This window comes from Gorilla gorilla, chromosome 5, assembly GCF_029281585.2.
Source record: "Gorilla gorilla gorilla isolate KB3781 chromosome 5, NHGRI_mGorGor1-v2.1_pri, whole genome shotgun sequence".
Taxonomy (NCBI): Eukaryota; Metazoa; Chordata; class Mammalia; order Primates; family Hominidae; genus Gorilla; species Gorilla gorilla.
In genome coordinates this window covers 113977919-113999817 of record NC_073229.2, presented here as the reverse complement: position 1 = coordinate 113999817, position 21899 = coordinate 113977919, and the positions used below count along the sequence as shown (strand labels likewise).

The 21899-nt window shown below is 47.2% G+C and overlaps 2 protein-coding genes and 1 non-coding gene across 13 annotated transcripts in view; 1 reads left to right on the top strand and 2 right to left on the bottom strand.

The window, feature by feature from the left end:
* Window positions 1-8715, bottom strand: part of CASP8AP2 (caspase 8 associated protein 2) — a 46816-nt gene extending 38101 nt beyond the window's left edge. Inside the window, exons 1-5 of one of the 7 annotated variants that reach the window (XM_063707779.1) lie at window positions 8496-8630; window positions 7218-7327; window positions 6236-6292; window positions 5073-5247; window positions 613-725 (exon numbers count right to left, since the gene is read on the bottom strand). The gene's annotated coding sequence lies outside the window, so the exon portion shown is untranslated. Of the gene's footprint in view, window positions 1-612; window positions 726-5072; window positions 5248-6235; window positions 6293-7217; window positions 7328-8454 lie in introns of all 7 variants that reach the window. The other 6 variants (XM_055391845.2, XM_063707780.1, XR_010134321.1 and 3 more) reach the window with 6 other exon arrangements.
* A 221-nt stretch (window positions 8716-8936) lies between these two features.
* MDN1 (midasin AAA ATPase 1) overlaps window positions 8937-21899 on the top strand; it is a 189084-nt gene continuing 176121 nt past the window's right edge. For 3 of the 5 annotated variants that reach the window (XM_019029484.4, XM_063707771.1, XM_055391825.2), the window contains exon 1: window positions 18717-19058. In XM_019029484.4, coding sequence (XP_018885029.3) covers window positions 18957-19058 — 102 coding nt within the window. In that variant the 5' untranslated portion in view covers window positions 18717-18956. Of the gene's footprint in view, window positions 8992-10541; window positions 10636-18716; window positions 19059-21899 lie in introns of those variants that run through there. The other 2 variants (XM_055391822.2, XM_055391823.2) reach the window with 2 other exon arrangements.
* On the bottom strand, window positions 15164-15265 carry LOC115935183 (small nucleolar RNA U13). Its single transcript, XR_004070883.1, has one exon. It is a non-coding gene; the product is annotated as a small nucleolar RNA U13 (small nucleolar RNA).

The following is a 21899-nucleotide window of genomic DNA, read 5'->3' as shown; positions in this document are numbered from 1 at the left end:
TGCGAATAAGCAAATAATTTTTTGAGGCGAATACAACCTCAATTTCAAAACTGGTTGGGCCGGGCGCAGTGGCTCATGCCTGTAATCCCAGCACTTTGGGAGGCCGAGGCGGGTGGATCATGAGGTTAGGAGATCGAGGTCATCCTGGCTAACACGGTGAAACCCCTTCTCTATTAAAAATACAAAAAAATTAGCCGGGCGTGGTGGCGGGCACCTGTAGTCCCAGCTACTCGGGAGGCTGAGGCAGGAGAATGGCGTGAACCTGGGAGGCCGAGGTTGCAGTGAGTCGAGATCGCGCCACTGCACTCCAGCCTGGGCGACACAGTGAGACTCCGTCTCAAAAAACAACAGAAAACAAACAAACAAAAAAACTGGTCAAGAATAGGGCAAAACAAAAAAACTACAAGACCAGACAACTACAAGCCAATCTTTCTTATGAATATAAACAGAAATAGCCTTAAAAAAAAAAAAATCGGCCTGTCATCCCAGCACTTTGGGAGGCCAAGGTGGGTAGATTGCTTGACGTCAGGAATTCGAGACCAGCCTGGTTAACATGGTGAAACCCCGTCTCTATTAAAAACACAAAAATTAGGTGGGCATGGTAGCACGCACCTGTTATCCCAGCTACTCAGGAGGATGAGGCAGGAGAGTAGCTTGAACCTGGGAGATGGAGGTTGCAGCGAGCCAAGATTGCACCACTCTCCAGCCTGGGCAACAGAGCGAGACTCCGTCACAAAAAAAAAAAAAAGAAAAAAAAATCAACCAACTGAATCCAGCAAGATATTAAACGAAAAAGCACTACAGACAAGTGAGATTTATCCCAAAAATGTGAGGATGTCTAACATTAAAAAACCAATTAGTGGGCCGGGCACGGTGGCTTACGCCTGTAATCCCAGCACTTTGGGAGGCTGAGGCAGGCGGATCACGAGGTCAGGAGATCGAGACCATCCATCCTGGCTAACACAGTGAAACCCCATCTCTACTAAAAATACAAAAACAAAATTAGCCGGGTGTGGTGGTGGGCGCCTGTAGTTCCCGCTACTTGGGAGGCTGAGGCGGGAGAATGGCATGAACCTGGGAGGCAGAGGTTGCAGTGAGCTGAGATTGTGCCACTGCACTCCAGCCTGGGCGACAGAGCCAGACTCTGTCTCAAACAAACAAAAAAACAATTAGTGGCCAAGTATGGTAGCTCATGCCTAAATCCCAGCACTTTGGGAAGCCTAGGCAGGCGGGCAGATTTAAGTCAGGAGTTCAAGACCAGTCTGGCTAACACGGTAAAACCCTGTCTCTACTAAAAATAAAAAAAATTAGCCAGGTATGCTGACGCACACCAGTAATCTCAGCTACTTAGGAGGCTCAGGCACAAGAATTGCTTGAGCGTGGGGAAGGCGGAGGTTGAAGTGAGCCGAGATTGTCACACTGCACTCCAGCCTGGGCAACAGAGCAAGACTGTCTCAGAAAAAAAAAATTAGTGGCTGGGTGCCAGGGCTCAGTGGTTCACACCTGTAATCCCAGCACTTTGTGGGCCCAGCACTTTGTGGGGAGGCCGAGGTGGGTGGATCACTTCAGGCCAGGAGTTCGAGACCAGCCCAGGCAACATGGCGAAATCCCATCTCTACAAAAAATACAAAAATTAGCCAGGCGTGGTGACACACTCCTATAGTCCCAACCATACTTGGGAGGCTGAGGTGGGAGGATTGCTTAAGCACAACCAGGAAGCAGAGATTGCTGTGAGCCAAGATCAAGTCACTGCACTCCAGCCTGAGTGACAGAATGAGACCTTGTCTCAAAACAGACAAACAAACAAATGCTAACATTAATAAACACATTCCTGTAGGTACAAACTCACCAAGTCCAAAACAAGAGACCATCTTTCCATCCATATCTGCTCACCTCCTCATTTCTCTAATTTCTTGGAGTAGCACTAACATTCCCTAACAGACTACTGATCTACTGATGCTACCTCTGAAATATTTCTCCCATTTATTCCCATTCTTGCCATTTTCATTTGTTTCAGGACCCCACTATAGCTACGTAATTATTTCCCCACTCCAAATACATGCTACGCACAACTACTGGGTTAGTTCTACCGCAATCCTGCTCAAAAACTTTCCGTTACTTCCCAATTTTTAATAAATAAAGTACAAATTCCTTATCCCAACTGGGCGCAGTGGCTCATGCCTATAATCCCAGCACTTTGGGAGGCCGAGGCAGGTGGATTACGAGGTCAAGAGATCGAGACCATCGTGGCCAACATGGTGAAACCCTACCTCTATTAAAAATACAAAAAAATTAGCTGGGCATGGTGGTACATGTCTGTAGTCCCAACTGCTGGAGGCTGAGGCAGGAGAATTGCTTGAACCCAGGAGGCAGAGGTTGCCGTGAGCCGAGGTTGTGCCACACAGCTAGACTCCATTTAAAAAAAAAAAAAAAAACTTCCTTATCCTGATATAGACTGACACCTACCATTCTAGCTCCATTATTCACTATCTCAAGGCTTCCAAAATCCCAAGGTTCAATTAAATTAGGCTCACATTGGCAAACACTTCTTGACATGATCTCCCCACATCTGTTCCCCACCACATCTATCTATAAGTTCACAATCAAGTATGGGTGTGAACACCTACAGAATAGAACATGGGAAGGCAAGATCAGAATGTAAGAATAAAGTTTAGGAAGTCACAGGCCCCGAGGCTGCAGTGGGCCAAGATCGTGCCACTGCACTCCAGCCTAGGTCACAGTGAGACTCTCTCTCTCAAAAAAAAATAAAGGTCAGGGGATGTATTATGTGATTAAGATACTTGGATTCCATCCAGAAGGGAATGAGGGAACCAGTGAAGGTTTTTAAAGTAGGGCAATATAATGATCAAATCTGCATCTTAGATGTTTAACTCTGGCAAGAGTCTGGAAAATATGAGTGGGAAGGGAGATAGAAAAGGCTACCAAAACAAGGCAGAAGACAACGAGGTGTCACTGTTTAAGTTCTTAGTAGTGGAAATAAAAATAAGAAACAGATCTTGGCTGGGCACGGTGGTTCATGCCTGTAATCCCAACATTCTGGGAGGCTGAGGCAGGAGGACTGCTTATGCCCAGGAGTTCAAGACCAGCCTGGGCAACACAGGGAGACTCCATATCTACAAAAAAAAAGAAAAGTTAGCTGGGTGTGGTGGCACATGCTTCCGGAGGCTGCAGTGAGCTGTGACTGCACCGCTGCACTCCAGCCTGGGTCAAAGAGCGAGACTGTCTCAAAACAAAACCAAACCAAAAAACCCACAAAACACTAAAAACAGATCTGAGAGGTAGTCAACAAGATTTAATGGAAAGTGTATTCAAATGGACAGTCTTCCCCCATCTCAAATTGTTCTTCAAACCTCAGCATGAGTTGTCTTTTAAAAATGCAAACATGATCCTGTTCCCAACTCTGCTTAAACACTTCAGTGCTTAGGCTGGATGTGGTGGCTCACGCCTGTAATCCTAGCACTTTGGGAGGCTGAGGCAGGCGATCACCTGAGGTGGGTGATCACCTGAGGTCAGGAGATCACCTGAGGTCAGGAGTTCGAGACCAGCCTACGTCATCTCTACTAAAAATACGAAAATTAGCCAGCCGTGGTGGCGCATGCCTATAATTCCAGCTACCTGAAAGGCTGAGGCAGGAGAATTTCTGGAAGCTGGGAGGCAGAGGCTGCAGTCAGCTGAGATCACGCCACTGCACTCCAGTCTGGGGGACAGGAGACTTCGTCTCAAAAGAAAAAAAACAAAAAACAAAAAAAAACCCCACCAAAAAGCCCTTCAGTGCTTCCTGCTGATTTCAGGATAAAAAACAAATTTTGAGGCCAGGCGCAGTGGCTCACGCCTGTAATCCCAGCACTTTGGAAAGCCGAGGTGGGCAGATCAACTTTGTTCAGGAGTTCGAGACCAGCCTGGCCAACATGGTGAAACGCCATCTCTACTAAAAATACAAAAATTGGCCAGACATGGTGGCACACACCTGTAATCCCAGCTACTTGGGAGGGTGAGGCAGGAGAATCACTTGAACCTGAAAGGAGGAGGTTGCAGTGAGCCGAGATCATGCCACTGAACTCCAGCCTGGGCGACAAAGAGACTCCGTCTCAAAAAAAAAAGGAAATATGCATTTTTTTTTGAGACAGAGTCTCACTCTGTCACCCAGGCTGGAGTGCAGTGGCACAATCTCTGCTCATTGCAACCTCTGCCCTCCGAGTTCAAGCGATTCTCCTGCCTCAGCCTCCTCAGTAGCTGGGATTACAGGCGCCTGCTGCCGCGCCCAGCTAATTTTTTGTATTTTTAGTAGAAACAGGGTTTCACCATCTTGGCCAGGCTGGTTTTGAACTCCTGACCTTACGATCCACCCGCCTCGGCCTCCCAAAGTGCTGGGATCACAGGCATGCGCTACCGCACCCAGCCCTATATACACACTTTTAATGTGTAACTTTTGTATGCTGAGTGGTACTTTTTTTTTTTTTTTTGCTTTTGAGGGAATTAATAAGGTATAATTAATTGTGTCTTAACTTTTGAAAGAAATTTTTAGATGGAGGCAACTGGGATGTTTGTGATAACAGACAAGAAAGACACCACTGACCTGTAGTTAAATTGGTTTGAATTGCAGATATTCATTATTGAATTTATTCCTGTTTTCCCATACTTTGGAAAAGACACCTGAACAATAAATGAATCCTGGATCGTGTACTGTCCTTCAAACAATGAAGTGATATTAATACTTGCCTGCAGGAGATGCATACTACAGGAGAGAACCCTTAAGACTATGTCAGGCCACACTATGAACCTCCCCCCACCTGCCTTTTTCCTCCTTTATGTTTCTGTTACCGTACTAACATTGTGGATTAATGACACTGAAATTCTGCACAATGTGAACAGGATAAACTATTTATAAATCGAAAAAAAAAAAAACCACACAGGGCTTCTTCAGGGAATATTCTTTCCTCAATATTCTACTTTCACTTAGCTCTTCTTTGATATTTTGCTTAAGCCATTTTGAGTCTCCCCTGTCCACCCTCTCTTCCCACTAAGTCAGGCCCTCTGTTATATACTCTTACCCCATTGTGTCCTTTCCCTACATGACCTCTTCTTGAAGTTCATGATTCCATTTTTGTGGGATTCCTGGAGAAATGTCCATCTCACCCAATGGACCACCCAATGGTTCTCCATAAAGATTAGGACCATCTCTGTTCTGTTCCCCAGCTCTCACTGTATCCCCAGCTCTCAGCAGGCCTAGCAGAATGGCAAGTAATAAAAGAATATCTGTTGAATTAAAGAAATACCCAATTTGTTAAAGACGATTCTCATGTTTCTAGCTTTGGAGGACAGTCATGCTTTAACTGCAATGGACAACCAGTGAAGTCATGTTGAGTTATCTGTAGGACATCCAGATAAAGATGTCTAACAGCGGCTGGGGGTGGTGGCTCATGTCTGTAATCCCAGCACTTTGGGAGGCCAAAGCAGGCAGATCACGAGGTCAGGAGTTCAAGACCAGCCTGACCAACATGGTGAAACCCCGTCTCTACTAAAAATACAAAAAAATTAGCTGGGCGTGGTGGTGCGCACCTGTAATCCCACACTCGGGAGGCTGAGGCAGGAGAATCGCTTGAACCTGGGAAGCGGAGGTTGCAGTGAGCCGAGATCGCACCATTGCACTCCAGCCTGGGCGACAGGGCAAGACTCCATCTCAAAAAGAAAAGAAAAAAAAAAAGGCCGGGCGTGGTGGCTCATGCCTGTAATCCCAGCACTTTGGGAGGCCGAGGCTGGTGGATCACCTGAGTTCAGGAGTTTGAGACAAGCCTGGCCAACATGGTGAAACCCCATCTCTACTAAAAATACAAAAATCGGCTGGGCGTGGTGGCGTGTGCCTATAATCCCAGCTACTCCGGAGGCTGAGACCAGAAGAATCGCTTGAACCTGGGAGGCAGAGGTTGCAGTGAGCTGAGATCGCGCCACTGCACTCCAGCCTGGGAAACAGAGCAAGACTCCGTCTAGGGGAGAAAAAAACAAAAAACAAAAAGATGTCCAACAGCTGGAAATGTCATACAGAAAAGGCATGGTAGGTATTATGATTTGGGACTCATTAGCACCTTAGTGATAGGTGAGATTACACTCTTGAAATCACATAGGCCAGTGATTCTCCTGGAAGGAGAGGAAGGAGAGGAGGAAGAAAAATGTATCAGAATTTCTTGGAAAATGGGTCTTTTTCACTTTTCCTCACCTTCTCCCATTTGAGGATCCCGATATATGAGAGTTGCTACCGATAGAAGTGATGCACCTGTGAAAGTGTAGAGGCAAAATTTTCAAAGTTGAGAACTATCATGCTGAAAAAGAGTTTGTATTGGGAGGCCGAGGCAGGCGGATCACCTGAGGTCAGGAGTTCAAAACCAGCCCGGCCAACATGGTGAAACCTCATCTATACTAAAAATACAAAAATTAGCCAGACATGGTGGCACACACTTGTAATCCCAGCTACTGGGGAAGCTGAGGCAGGAGAATCGCTTGAACCTGGGAGATGGAGGCTGCAGTGATCTGAGATCGTGCCACTGCAACTCCAGCCTGGGCGACAGAGTAAGACTTTGTCTAAAAAAAAAATGTTTGGCCGGGCGTGGTGGCTCAAGCCTGTAATCTCAGCACTTTGGGAGGCCGAGGAGGGCGGATCACAAGGTCAGGAGATCGAGACCATCCTAGCTAACAGGGTGAAACCCTGTCTCTACTAAAAATACAAAAAATCAGCCTGGCGTGGTGGCAGGCACCTGTAGTCCCAGCTACTCGGGAGGCTGCGGCAGGAGGATGACATGAACCCTGGAGGCGGAGCTTGCAGTGAGCCGAGATCGCGCCACTGCACTCCAGCCTGGGTGACAGAGCGAGACTCCGTCTCAAAAAAAAAAAAAAAAAGTTTGTAAGCAGATTTACTCATGCATAATCTTTTCTGGGACAATTCCAATGGATTCAGACGTGAAAGCAAAGTAGACAGAAGAAGGATCACATAGCCTTTCGTTATAGGCAGTCTGAAGGAAGTTTTCTTTTTAAAATTGAGAGAATGTGGCTGGGCGAGGTGGCTCACACTTGTAATCCCAGTACTTTGGGAGGCTGAGGGCAGTCTGATCACTTGAGCCTAGGAGTTCGAGACCAGCCTGGGAAACATGGCAAAACCCAGTCTCTACAAAATACAAAAATTAGCCAGGCATGCTGGTGCACACCTGTAGTTCCAGCTACTTGGAAGGCTGAGGTGGGAGGATTGCTTGAGCACAGGAGGTCAAACCTGTAGTAAGCCGAGATCTTGCCATTGCACTCCAGCCTGGGCTATAGTCTCAAAAAAAAAAGGAAAAAAGAAAAAGAAAAATCACTACGAAACTGAGAATGTGTCCTTAATGTAGACGCTAAAAGACAAAAAATAAAATTTAGAGAAAAACACAAGCATTTGTAGAGAAAAACAGGAAAAAGCCAGAGAAGACAGTGTATTTTTACACTCATGGGAAAGGCTAATACAGCAAGACCCCAGAAGAAGAGGTAAGGGGCAAATACTAACAAAAGCTATCATATACGGCACATTTACTATGTTCCAGGCACTAACCTAAATGGTCTAAATACATTATTCACTTAGTTTAAATCCTCCCCAGAGTTCCATGAGGTCCATATTATTCTTTTCCCCATTTTACGGATGAGGAAAACACAGACGATCAAGAAATTTGCACAAGGCAACCACCTGGTAAGTGGCAGAGCTGAAATTAGACCCCAGGTCTGTCTGTAAAGCAAGATGGCCAAAATCAAGAATATTCAATACAATATAAATGTTTTTGGAAAGAAGGCCATCTCTTGTAAAACGGAACGCCAGAAAAAGATAATTGGAGGGCATAGCGGGGATAGGAAGGGAGATGGGAGAATCCCTGCCATGAAAGCCTCTGTCCCCCTCCAGTCAAAGAGGCGCTGAGGGAGACGGGGGGGAAGGGCCTTGAGGAGAGGCGAAAGGTTTGCTGCTGGAGGTGTGGAGAATGGAAAAAGACCAAGGAAGAGTCGAAGAGTCAAAGACAACTTGATGCCTGAAGCACAAATGCTCAGCTCCTACGAATTCTACATTCACATCTGAGTTAGGGCCTACTATGTGCTAGGAATGAATCTAGGCGCTGTAGAAATGAAAATAAACTTATTTAGGCATGTTGGTTTGATGCCTAAATAAACATTTCAGAAACAATCAACATCAATGATCACCTGACACTCCAGGAAACCCATTTCTCCAAAGAACTCCATCCGAAAGATTTTAAGAGTATATTCCAAGGAGAGACTGGATGGTGGGGGGGAGGGGCAGGACGAGCGGCCGAAGGGACAATTCCTGGGCGCGCCCACCCATAGTCCCCGCCCAGACCCTCTCGAGGGACCACAGAGGGACGCAGGGTGCAAGCCCTGAAGCTGCACCGGGGGCGGAGGGAACGTGGCTACCTGCGGAGCCAGACGTCGGGCTCGGCCCTTCCCCGACCTACTTGGCCGCTCCAGATGGACTCCCTCCGACTCTCTGGTTTCCCAGGGGCAGCCGACCTCCACTCGAGGGACTACCGCGCCATGCAGCCTCTTCCTTAGCAGTCCCTCACGGACCGGGCCCCTACGACAACTTACCCGCCCTGCCCGGCCCAAGACAACCCGGTTCCTTTCTGCCCACCGAGGTCTCCCTGGCATCTCCACCAATACCAGAGCGCAATCAGGGTATGGAGGCGGGACTGAGTGCCTACGGCCAATCATATCAGACGCAAAGCACGTCGCAGCGCCCACAACTAGTTCCCGCCTTTGGAAGGGAAAAAAAAAAAACACGGTTGGCGCCAAACTCCAGTAATCTTCCTAGGGCTTTAAGAGAAAGGGGCGGGGTGTAAGGTGGCGGGGAAGGCGATGGGGCGGGGCTTCAATAGGAAGGGGCTGACCTGAGCGGAGGTAGGGGCGTGGCCTGAGAGAAGCTTTTTAGTGAAAGACAGGAAGCCTTGAGAGGTCTGTCATTTATTTAATACTTTATCTTAAAATTCTGCTGTCAGCTGCGTGCGAGACAAAGTGCTGGGCTCGATTACGATGAATAAATTTGTTCCCTGCCCTCAGACGCGTTCCTGGATGATAGGCAGACAAACAACTTAGCTTCGGATGTTGGGAGCCTTGAGGAGGGGATACTAGTCTAGCGGGGCAGGAGAGAGAAGAGCTTTTTAGAGGGTGGAATACCTGACTTGTCTTATAGAACCTGTAGGAATGGGGGGTGCCGGTAGGTCTAGCCTCAGGAGCTCAGCCTGAGCATTGATAGGTGCGAAAATAAGGCCACCTTCCTCGGCTACTTATAGTCTGCCTATATTCATCCCTGCCCATTTCCTCTTGTTTATCTACTTGGCTTTTTTTTTTTTCTTTTTGCTTTCAGACAGGGTATCGCTTTGTCGCTCAGGCTGGAGCGCAGTGGCGCGATCTCGGCTCCCTGCAACCTCCACCTCCAAGGCTCGAGAGATCCTCCCACCTCTGCCTCCAGAGTAGCTGGGACCATAGACGCGAGCGACCACCACCCCTGGCTGTTTTGTTTCGTTTTATTTCTGAGATGGAGTTTCACTCTTGTTGCCCAGGCTGGAGTGCAATGGCGCGATCTCGACCCACTACAACCTCCGCCTCCGGGGTTCAAGTGATTCTCCTGCCTCAGTCTCCCGAGTAGGTGGGATTGCAGGCATGTGTTACCACGCCAACCTAATTTTTGTATTTTTAGTAGAGACAGGGTTTCGCCATGTTGACCAGGCTGGTCTCGAACTCCTGTCCTCAGGTGATCTGCCCAGCTTGGGCTCCCAAAGTGCTGGGATTAAAGGCGTGAGCCACCCACGCCCGGCCACCCCTGGCTAATTTTTTAAAATTTTTGTAGAGATGGGGTCTTGCTATGTTGCCCAGGCTGGTCACGAACTCCTGGGCTCAAACAATCCTCCCACCTCAGTCTCCCAAAGTGCTGGGATTACAGGTGTGAGTCACTGCGCCTGACCCCATTTAGTCTTAACTGCCATATCAACCAATTTATTTTTATTTTTATTCTTTTTTTTTTTTTGAGATGGAGTTTCACTGTTGTCACCCAGGCTGGAGTGCAGTGGTGTGATCTCAGCTCACTGCAACCTCCGCCTCCGGGGTTCATGCGATTTTCCTGCCTCAGCCTCCCAAATACCTGGGATTACAGGGGCCTGCCTGGCTAGTTTTTTGTATTTTTAGTAGAGATGGGGTTTCGCCATGTCGGGCAGGCTGGTCTCAAACTCCTGACCTCAGGTGATCTGCCCGCCTCGGCTTTCCAAAGTGCTGGGATTACAGGCGTGAGCCACCGCGCCTGGCTTTATTTTTATTATTTTTTTAGAGACAAGGTCTCAGTCTGTTGTCCTAGCTGGAGTGCAATGGTGTGATCATAGCTTACTGCATCCTCAAACTCCTAGGCTCAAGCAATCCTCATACCTCAGCCTCCCAGGTAGCTGGGACCACAGGCACACAACACCACACTCGCCTTTCTTTCTTTCATTTTTTTTTTCTTTTAAATATAGACAGGGTCTCGCCATGTTGTTGCCCAGGCTCGTCTCCAACTCTTGACCTCAAGCAATCCTCCGACCTCTGCCTTCCAAAGTGCTGGTATTACAGGTATGAGCCACTCCACCTAACTTATGTATTTTTATTTGCACATATGCATGGCTTTTTAAAAATTAATTAACTAATTAATTTTTTTTTTTTTTGAGTTGGAGTTTTGTTCTTGTTGCCCAGGCTGGAGTGCAATGGGGCGGTCTCGGCTCACTGCAACCTCCACCTCCCAGGTTCAAGTGATTCTCCTGCCTCAGCCTCCCAAGTAGCTGGGATTACAGGCACCTGCAACCACGCCTGGCTATGTTTTTTTGTATTTTTAGTAGAGATGGGGTTTCACCATGTTGACGAGGCTGGTCTCAAACTCCTGACCTCAGGTATTCCGCCCGCCTCGGCCTCCCAAAGTGCTGGGATTACAGGCGTGAGCCACTGTGTCTGGCCGGCTTTAATTTTTTTAATAAGACCTTTACTGGGATATAATTTACATACTATATAATTCACCCAAATAAGTTGGGTGTGGGAGGGTGTTAGATACACAGTCTGCCTCTGTCACCCAGGCTGGAGTACAGTAGCACAATCGTAGTTCACTGTAACCTTGAACCCCTGGGCTCAAGAAATCCTCATGCCTGGGCCTCCCAAGGTACTGGAATTACAGATGTGAGCCACTGTGCCTGGCCCCAATTAAACTGTTGAGTTTTCAGCACCATAAGACGGGGTGAGAAAAAGAAAAACTAAATTAATTAATTAATTTTTGAGTTTGTATTTTTATAACCTTTCACTTTTGAACCATGTAACTGTTTCACATATTCAAAGACTGAGTTAAATCAGAAAGAAAAAAATCCTAAAATGGAAAATTATTTGAAAAAGTTAAACTGTAAAAAGAGAGAAATGTAACCATAGAGAAAATAATTCCTTGAAGTGACATTTAAACATAGTGCTCTAATTATTGTGAGACAAAGTAAAAAGGGTAAGAAGCCATTTTGCTCATTTCTGCTTGCCATCTAATTTCACAAAGCCCCTGACTCTGTGAGGAAGTGCAGCTCTCTGTAAAGATGCTTTGAAGGCAAACCAGGATAGTGCACACGGCCCCCAACATCTCTTGCCTGAGTCACTATATTCCTTAAAGGAGGAATATGGACGTGCGCAGTGGCTTACGCCTGTAATCCCAGCACTTTGGGAGGCCGAGGAGGGCGGATCACGAGGTCAGGAGATCGAGACCATCCTGGCTAACATGGTGAAACCCCGTCTCTACTAAAAAATACAAAAAATTAGCTGGGCATGGTGGCGGGTGCCTGTAGTCCCAGCTACTAGGGAGGCTGAGGCAGGAGAATGGCGTGAACCCGGGAAGGGGAGCTTGCAGTGAGCCGAGATCGCACCACTGCACTCCAGCCTGGGGAACAAATCGAGACTCCGTCTCAAAAAAAAAAAAAAAAAGAAAGGAAAGGAGGAATATAGTGCCTTTTCCTACACATGAGATAATGTCTGATAGGGTTAGTGATTATGCCTCTGAAATCTATAACTAGATGTACTCCTGCACCAAAACTTTAATGTGATTTTGCACATACTGAACCTCCACCACAGGTATATAAACAGTGGGCTGAAATACTGTGCTGCAGCAGTCTGACAGAACTCTGAAGGACAGCTCCTGGGCTGTAGACCTCAGTCTATAGTCCTCGGTAAGACTATAGACTGAATAAAACTAACATTTTTTTTGAGATGGAGTCTGGCTCTGTCCCCAGGCTGGAGTGCATGATCTCAGCTCACTGCAATGTCTGCCTCCCAGGTTCAAGCAATTCTTATGCCTCAGCCTCTTCAGTAGCTACGATTACAGGCGTGCACCACTACGCCCAGCTAATTTTTGTATCTTTAGTGGAGACTAAAATACAACATGGTGAAACTCTGTTTCTACTAAAAATACAAAATTTGCCAGGTGTGGTGACGCATGCCTGTAATCCCAGGTACTTGGGAGGCTGAGGCTTAAAACATAAACTTTCTCAGTGGATTTACTGACACAGATAACAGTCTGTTAAGTGAAAAAAGTTGTCTTGGAGTAGCTCTCTTCCTGGTACAGATAGCTTTACTAACAGAAATTTCCTTTGTGAGTATAAATTTCCTTTGCAAAAGGGTAAGTTTATACTTTATTTTAGGCAATTGGGGAGGTAAAGACGTTTCACTGAGTTGGCTGGTTCTGATTTTTCTTTACTTCAAAATAATATGTCAAAATGGTCTGTTTCGGGGTTGCACGTTCTGAACCTCTTTAACTTAATCAACAAGCAAAAATTTCTTACAGTTCTAGAGGCTGGGAGATCCAAGATCAAGGAGCCGGCAGATTTATTGTCTGGTGAGGGCTCCCTTCCTGGCTTGTAGATGGCCACCTTCTTAGTGTATCCTCCCTTGGCTGAGAGAGAAGGGACTCTAGTCTTTCCCTCCCATTATAAGGGCAATAATCCTATTATGAGGACTCTATCCTCAAAACCTCTTCTAAATCTAATTACCTCCAAAAGGTCTCACTTCCAAATACCATCACACTGGGGTATTAAGACTTCAACATACGAATTTTGGAGGTTCACAAACATTTAAATCATTTTGCCATTTCTTATAATTCACAGTTTCCCCTCCCATACTTTTTTCTTAAATTTATGTCTTGAAAAACCTGAGTTTTTGATCTGTAGAATCTTTCACAGTCTGAGTTTTTCTGATTATAAATTCATGGTGCAGCTTAACATATTCTATCCTCTTCATTTTAAAAAATCGACAGCTGGGGCCAGGCACAGTGGCTCACGCCTGTAATCCCAGCACTTTGGGAGGCTGAGGCTGGCGGATCACTTGAGGCAAGGAGTTTGAGACCAGCCTGGTCCAACATGCTGAAACCCTGTCTCTACTAAAAATACAAAAATTAGCCAGGTGTGGTGGTGGAAGCCTGTAATCCCAGCTACTTCGGAGGCCGAGGCAGGAGAATCGCTTGAACCCAGGAGTTGGAGGTCACAGTTAGCTGAGATTGCGCCACTGTACTTCCAGGCTAGGTGACAGAGCAAGGCTCCATCACCCCCCCCAAAAAAAAAATTGACAGCTGGATCAGAGGTTTGATCCTTTTGGTAAGACTATAGGTAGCATTATGTTCTCTCAGCAAGAGCCATCTAAAGTCTGTTTTTTTTTGCCCCTTTTGCTATGTTAGCAGCCATTGACACTTAATGCCAAGATTAGTGGATTAACTGGGAGTTGCAAAATAGTGGTATTCTAATTTTGTCAATTCTTTTTTTTTTTTTTTTTTTTTTTTTTGAGACAGTCTCGCTTTGTTCCCCAGGCTGGAGTGCAGTGGCACGATCTCTGCTCACTGCAAGCTCCGCCTCCCGGATTCATGCTATTCTCCTGCCTCAGCCTCCCGAGCAGCAGGGACTACAGGCGCCCACCACCACGCCCGGCTAATTTTTTGTATTTTTAGTAGAGACGGGGTTTCACTGTGTTAGCCAGGATGGTCTAGATCTCCTGACCTCGTGATCCGCCCTCCTCGGCCTCCCAAAGTGCTGGGATTACAGGCGTGAGCCACCACACTGGCAATTCTTTTTCAAATTAGGTGGACTATTCTCAGGAAGAGACATTTGTCATCATCTTCTATTTAGTTACCCAGTGGTACAATTCACATATGAGAGGCAGGATACATTTTTAAATTTCTCCCTTTATCAGCTTTCAAGATTGACTTCTTACTCTCCAAAGGCAACAAATTTTTAAAATTATTAGTATATATTAAGGGGTTAAACTAATAGGTTTTGATTCATTATAACTGCTATCTTTATTAAAGCTCAGATTGTATCATCTTTGGTCAATGGTAGCATCTACAAGTTGATACCCAAGTTCTCTTTACATGACACTCATAATTTTTTTCAAAAATATTAATTTTCAGAGGTCACCAATGGCTGTTGGGTGGGCACCACCAGCAGAGAAAGTAGCGTAAGACTTAAGACAACTTAACACATTTAAGACCAGGCGTAGTGGCTCATGCCTATAATCCCAGCACTTTGGGAGGCCAAGGCTGGAGGATTGTTTGAGCCCAGGAGCGGGAGACCAGCCTGGGCAACATACTGAGACCTTGTCTATTAAAAAAAAAAAAAAAGAAGAAGAGCTGGGTGTGGTGGTGCATGCCTGTAATCCCTGCACTTTGGGAGTCCGAGGTGGGCGGATTACTTGAAGTCAGGAGTTTGAGACCAGCCTGGCCAACATGGTGAAACCCTGTCTCTACTAAAAAATACAAAAAATTAGCCAGGTGTGGTGGTGCACACCTGTAATCCCAGCTACTCCAGAGACTACAGAGGATGAGGCAGGAGAATTGCTTGAACCCAGGAGGGAGAGGTTGCAGTAAGCCAAGATCATACCACTTCACTCCAGCCTGGGTGACAGAGTGAGACTCTATCTCAAAAAAAGAAAAAAAAAAAAAAAATTTTTGGGTGTGGTAGCAGGTTCCTGTAGTCCTAGCTGCTCAGGAAGATTGCTTGGGCCCAGGGGTTCAAGGTTACATTGAGCTATGATTGCACCAGTACACTCTAGCCTGGGTGAGAGAATAAGACCCTGTTTCTAAAATATATACATATTTTTATATCAGACAGGTAATATGCTGAGGTCATAACATGGTTTGAGGGAGGCACATATTACACGTGTGCGAAAACCCAATCATCATGCTTATGAACTATAAAAGGATCAAAGATACTATTTTTTTAGTGCAAAATTTCAAACATACACAAAAGTAAAAGAAGAGTACAATAGGCTAGGCGCGGTGGCTTACCTCTGTAATCCCAGCATTTTGGGAGGTCAAGGCGGGTGGATTACCTGAGGTCAGGAGTTCGAGACAAGCCTGGCCAACGTGGTGAAACCCTGTCTCTACTTAAAATACAAAAGAAAAAATTAGCCAGGTGTGTGGTGGAGCATGCCTGTACTCCCAGCTACTCGGGAGGTTGAGGCAGGAGAATCGCTTGAACCCAGGAGGTGGAGGTTGCAGTGAGCTGAGATTGTGTCACTGCACTCTAGTCTGGGTGACAAAGCGAGACTCCGTCTCAAAAAAAAAGAAAGAAGAGAAAAGAAGAATACAATAAAATCCTATTACCCAATATCTGGTTTCAATAATTACTAATACACTGCCAACCTTATTTCATCTATACTACATATACTCTATTCCTTCCTTATCATCATTTTTTTAAATTATTATTTTGAGACAGAATCTCGTTCTGTCGCCCAGGCTGGAGTGCGATGGTGGGATCTCGACTCACTGCAACCTCCACCTCCCAGGTTCAAGCGATTCTTCTGCCTCAGCCTCCCGAGTAGCTAGGATTACAGGCGCTTGCCACTGCACCTGGCTAATTTATATATATCTATATTTTTGTTGTTGTTGTTGTTGTTTTTGAGACGGAGTCTCACTCTGTTGCCCAGGTGGGAGTGCAGTGGCACAATCTCGGCTCACCGCAACCTCTGCCTCCCGGGTTCAAGTGATTCTCCTGCCTCAGCCTCCCAAATAGCTGGGACTACAGGCACGTGCCACCACGCCCGGCTAATTTTTGTATTTTTAGTAGAGATGGGGTTTCACCATGTTGGCCAGGCTGGTCTCGAACTCCTGACCTCAGGTGATCTGCCCGCCTTGGCCTGCCAAAGTGCTGGGATTACAGGTGTGAGCCACCGTGCCCGGCCAATTTTTGTATTTTTAGTAGAGATGGGGTTTCACCATCTTGGCCAGGCTGGTCTTGAACTCCTGACCTTGTGATCCACCCGACTCAGCCTCCCAAAGTGCTGAGATTACAGGTGTGAGCCACTGTGCCCTGCCCAGTCTTAGATTTTTATTACCCCCAAATTTTGCCTCCTGGCTGTTTACATTGTCTTCTCTTCCAATCCCAAACTCAGGCAACCACTAACCTGTTCTATTAATTTAATCAGCCTAGAGCTGTTCATCTTCCTGCTGCTGCCCAGATGAAAGTTCTGGGATTTCCCTTAACTTTAAACACTTAAAAGTAAAATAATCCCGTGGATTAGGATTACGATCGACAGGATTATTTTACTTTTTATTTCTCTGCTAAATCTCTTATTTCCTGGATCCCGTGTCATCTTCTTTCTTGGTTTTATCCTCCTTTTTCAGGGGTCACCTCTTTCAACAGATTCCTGAGAATAGTTGCCAGGGTGCATTATCACTACATAACTACATTTTTTTTTTTGTCTTTTTCTTCTTTTTGAGACAGAGTTTCACTCTTGTCACCCAGGCTGGAGTGCACTGGCACGATGTCCGCTCACTGCAACCTCCGCCTCCCGGGTTCAAGCTATTCTCCTGCCTCAGCCTCCTGAGTAGCTGGGATTACAGGCGCCCACCACTATGCCCAGCTAATTTTTGTATTTTTAGTAGAGACAAGGTTTCACCATGTTGGCCAGACTGGTCTCAAACTCCCGACCTCGGGTGATCTGCCCGCCTTGGCCTCCCAAAGTGCTGGGATTACAGGCGTGAGCCACCACACCTGGCCCCACTTTAAAAAAAAAAAAAAAGACGGAGTTTCGCTCTTGTTGCCTAGGCTGGAGTGCAATCGCACGATCTCGGCTCACCACAACCTCCGTCTCCTGAGTTCAAGCGATTCTCCTGCTTCAGCCTCCTGAGTAGCTGGGATTACAGGCATGCACCACCACACCTGGCTAATTTTTGTATTTTTAGTAGAGACAGGGTTTTACCATGTTGGTCAGGCTGGTCTCAAACTGCTGACCTCAGGTGATCTGCCCGCCTCGGCCTCCCAAAGTGCTGGGATTACAGGCGTGAGCCAAGGCACCCAGCCCTAATTTTTGTATTTTTAGTAGAGACAGGGTTTCACCATGTTGGCCAGACTGGTCTCCAACTCCTTATCTCGTGATCTGCCTGCCTTGCCTTGAGCCACTGCGCCCAGCCCACAAGTGCACGTTTAATGTTATGGACTCTACTATTTTTTATGACTTCCAGAATATTCTATAACTTACACCCCATAGTTTAATATTCCCAATTGAACATTTTCTTCCAATATCTGTATTAAGAAAACTGCAAGGGGTGTCTTTGTCACACTTATGTGAGGATTTCCGCAGGCTAGAGTCCTACAAGGGGAATTGCTGGGGCAGAATGTTAACTAGTTAGGTATGAGCAGAACAGGAGAGCGCGCCCCACCCCACACACACCAGGACTATTGGGTGACAATCAAATGATGGTCAGGCGGTTCTTAACTGTTTCTCTGACGTTCACCGGGGCCAGCGAAAGGCAGTCTCCTAATAGAAAACACCTGAAACTGATCAGTAGCTTCCCAGTAAGATCTCAGGAGTGGGGAGAAGCAATGCAAGTTCCCCAAAGTATGCCAACATATAAAACTTCAAGTCAACAGGTCAAGCTGCGCACTTGGTTTCTCAAGTCGCCTGCTTAGCAGTCTTCCAAGTTGTACTTTCCTCCTTTTCTTTCCGTCCCGTTCTAAAGCTTTTTGATAAACTTTTACTTCTATTCTGAAACTTGTCTAGGTCTATCCTGCCTTATGCCCTTCGTGGAATTCTTTCTTCTGAGGAGGCAAGAACTAAGGTTACTGCTGACCCCTACCCATACACGGGGTAACTGCCACCGCTAACAAGAAGCGGAGAATCAGCTTTTCTTTCTTTTTTTGAGACAGTAAAAGTCTGCTGTGTCGCGCGGCTGGAGTGCAGCTGCACGATCTCGGCTTACTGTAACCTCCGTCTCCCGGGTTCAAGCGATTCTCCTGCCTCAGCCTCCCGAGTAGCTGGGACTACAGGCGCGCGCCACCAAGCCCGGCTAATTTTTGTATTTTTAGTAGAGAAGGGGGTTTCACCATGTTGCCCAGGCTGGTCTCGAACTGCTAACCTCAAGTGATCTGCCCTCCTCGGCCTCCCAAAATGCTGGGATAAAGACATGCGCCACCGCGCCCGGCCGAGAATCAGCTTTTGTCTCACATCTGATCTTTCCGTGTGTTAAGGCAGAAGCAAGGCACGGTGGGCTGAGACTCACACGCCCCCTCTTTCCTCCCCGGCCTAACGCACTCTTCTCTCTGTCCCACCACGTGCTGTGTTGGCGAGTCCCCATCACTCATGCATCCAAACCGACTAGATTTTTGTTTCCATTTCCCTCCCGGAAAAGGCGGGACAGTGAAGACTGGCGTTTCCGCCGCTGAGGGCCTGAGGCCGGGAGGGCGCAGCGTAGCCGTCCCGAGCTGATGACGTCAAACGCCGTGTGCTCACCCACGTGTGGTGCCCCTCTCCAGGTGTCTGCGCTGGAGCTGAGGACGCCTTTCCTGCGGGCGTAGTTGCTGGCTGCTCGGGCACTGGGACCTCGGCGGCTTGGGGACGCTGGCCGTGAAGTAGGGAGCGCAGGTGGCCGCTCGGGGTGAGGGCCCTGGGTCATGGAGCACTTCTTGCTGGAGGTGGCAGCCGCGCCGCTGCGGTTAATCGCAGCCAAGAACGAGAAGAGCCGCAGTGAGTTGGGCAGGTTCTTGGCCAAGCAGGTAAGACGTGAAGGGAGAGGGAAAGCGCCGGACCGACTGGGTCGCCCCACTAGTAAGCTTCCTGCGCTCCCCCGCCGATACTCGCCGCTTTAAGTGGGGAGTGGTGCAGCCTCAGGTCAAGCTGGCCCCCTCCTCTGGGCTGGCGCAGGTCGTGGAGTTTTCCGAGCGTGTTTGAGGCGATTGGAAGGAGTCTTTTGTTTTTATCTGGGGGAGCCTTCCAGTACCCTTCCCATCGCCTCTCACCCCTATGCAAGCGCTTTGGCTGCTTGTGGCAGAGGTGGCCTTCCGAAAGGAATGTGGTTTGTTTTTCTGAAATTGAGGTTGCGTTTCTGCCGTTTTGACAAGTGTACGTATCACCTAAGTGTGCGTAGTGCAGCCACTCCTGTTAGTTTGGGGAACCATCGACAAATACTGATTGCATTCCTGTTATGCGTAAGGAACGGTGTGGCGCTGTGAGAAAGTGGATAGATAAATTCGTTACGATCTCTGCCGTGAGGGAAATTTGCATCTATTTTTGGAGACAGTTCGTAAACACTTAAAACAGCTGAAGTACAAAGCAAGACAGCTCATACTCACTGTAACTAACTATACAAATTATAAGGTTTATTAGAGTTTTCTGGGAAATAGGTCTTCGGGCTTTTAAGAACCTTCTCATTGACTCCTTCTACCTGAGTTGAAGACACCTTTTTTTTTTTTTTGAGACGGAGTCTCGCTGTGTCGCCAGGCTGGAGTGCAGTGGCGCAATCTCGGCTTACTGCACCCTCCGCCTCCCGGGTTCAGGCGATTCTCCTGCCTCAGCCTCCCACTAGCTGGGATTACAGGCGAGCGCCACCATGCCTAGCTAATTTTTGTATTTTTAGTAGAGATGGGGTTTCACCATGTTGACCAGGATGGTCTCGATCTCTTGACCTCGTGATCCACCCGCCTCGGCCTCCCAAAGTGCTGGGATTACAGGCGTGAGCCACGGGACAGGTGAGTGTGGTCCCAGGTACTTGGGTCCCAGGTGTGGCTAATTAAAAAAAATTTTTTTTTTTTTTGTAGTTGTAAGGTCCACCTTTGTTGCCCCGACTGGTCTGGAACCCCTGGGCTCATGTGATCATCCCTCCTTAACCTCCCAAAGTGCAGGGATTGTAGGAGTGAGCCACCGTGTCCGGCCTAAATTTTTTTTTTTTTTTTTTTTTTTTGAGACGGAGGCACGCTTTGTCGTCCAGACTGGAGTGCAATGGCCCACCCTCTCAGCTCACTGCAACCTCCGCCTCCCGAGTTCAAGCGATTCTTCTGTCTCAACCTCCCGAGTAACTGGGATTACAGGCGTGCGCCACCATGCCTGGCTAATATTTTGTATTTTTAGTAGAGATGGGGTTTCACTGTGTGGGTCAGGCTGGTCTCAAACCCCTGACCTCAGGTGATCCACCCGCCTTGGCCTCCTAAAGTGCTGGGATTACAGGCATGAGCCACAGCGCCCTGCCCTGAAGTATTTTTTTTGATGTATCTCCAGCCCAATTGTTCTGGGGAGTGGGGCCAATTTTGCTCCCAGGGACAAATCTGGAGACCTTTATGGTTATCACAACTGTTCATTATGGGGGTGCTACTAGCATCTAGTGCATCAAGGCCAGGGACGCTGCTAAGCATTCTGTTATGTATGGGACAACCCCCTACAACAGAGTTATCCGTCGTAAATGGCAGTGGTGCAAAATTAAGAAAGAAACCCTGCCCCAGACTGGTTGTTTACTTTCTGCTCAGGGCTTGCTATTTCAGCAACACTAAACTGCCTGCAATGACCACAGGTTGTTACCCTCTACTATTGTTGACTGGAGTCACCTCCCGTTGTTAATGTCTGTTGTTATTGTCTGGGCCATTCCTTGCTGTTACTTGCCTCATTGACTTTGCATTTCCTTTCCTTAGAAGGCTACATCTCTCTTCTATGCCCTGCTCAGTTAACTTGTTTGTTCTGGAAGACTGCTTTTGAAATGGTCTTCCCCAGGAAGACTTTTCTGACTTTACCCTTTCCTCTTCCTCTTAACCTTTGTTTCAACTAACTGATTCTCAGTAGTTGATTGAGAGTATGTCCAGAGAAGGGGATTGTGTAGCTGTGGTGTCCAATACAGTGTCTGATATGCAGTAGACAGTAAATGTTTATTGACTGTATTAACAGATTAAGGTACTCCCAAATTGTGATACTTTTGTCAATGAAAAGTGTCAAACTCTAAAATATTTTAAGAGATTTATTCTGAGCTAAATGTGAGTGACCATGGCTCATGACACAGCCCCAGGAGATCCTGAGAAAATGTGCCCAAGGTGGTCGGGCTACAGCTTGGTTTTATACATTTTAGGGAGACCTAAGCCATCAATCAGTACATGTAAGATGTACATTGGTTTGGTCTGGAAAGCTGGGACAGCTCGAAGGGTGAGGGGGGGCGGTCTTCCAAGTCACAGGTGGATTCAAAGATTTGCTGATTGGCAATTGGCTGAGAGTTTATTTAAATCCCCGGAATCAGTAGAATGGAGTGTCTAGGTTAAGATAGGGGTGTGGAGGCTGGGCACAGTGGCACACGCCTGTAATCCCAGCACTTTGGGAGGCTGAGGCAGGTGGATCACAAGCTCAGGAGATCGACATCATTCTGGCTAACATGGTGAAACCCTGTCTTTACTAAAAATATGAAAAATTAGCTGGGCATGGTGGCGGGCACCTGTAGTCCCAGCTACTCAGGAGGCTGAGGCAGGAGAATGGCGTGAACCCGGGAGGTGGAACTTGCAGTGAGCTGAGATCGCGCCACTGCACTCCAGCGTGGGCGACAGAGCGAGACTCTGTCTCAAAAAAAAAAAAGATAGCGGTGTGGA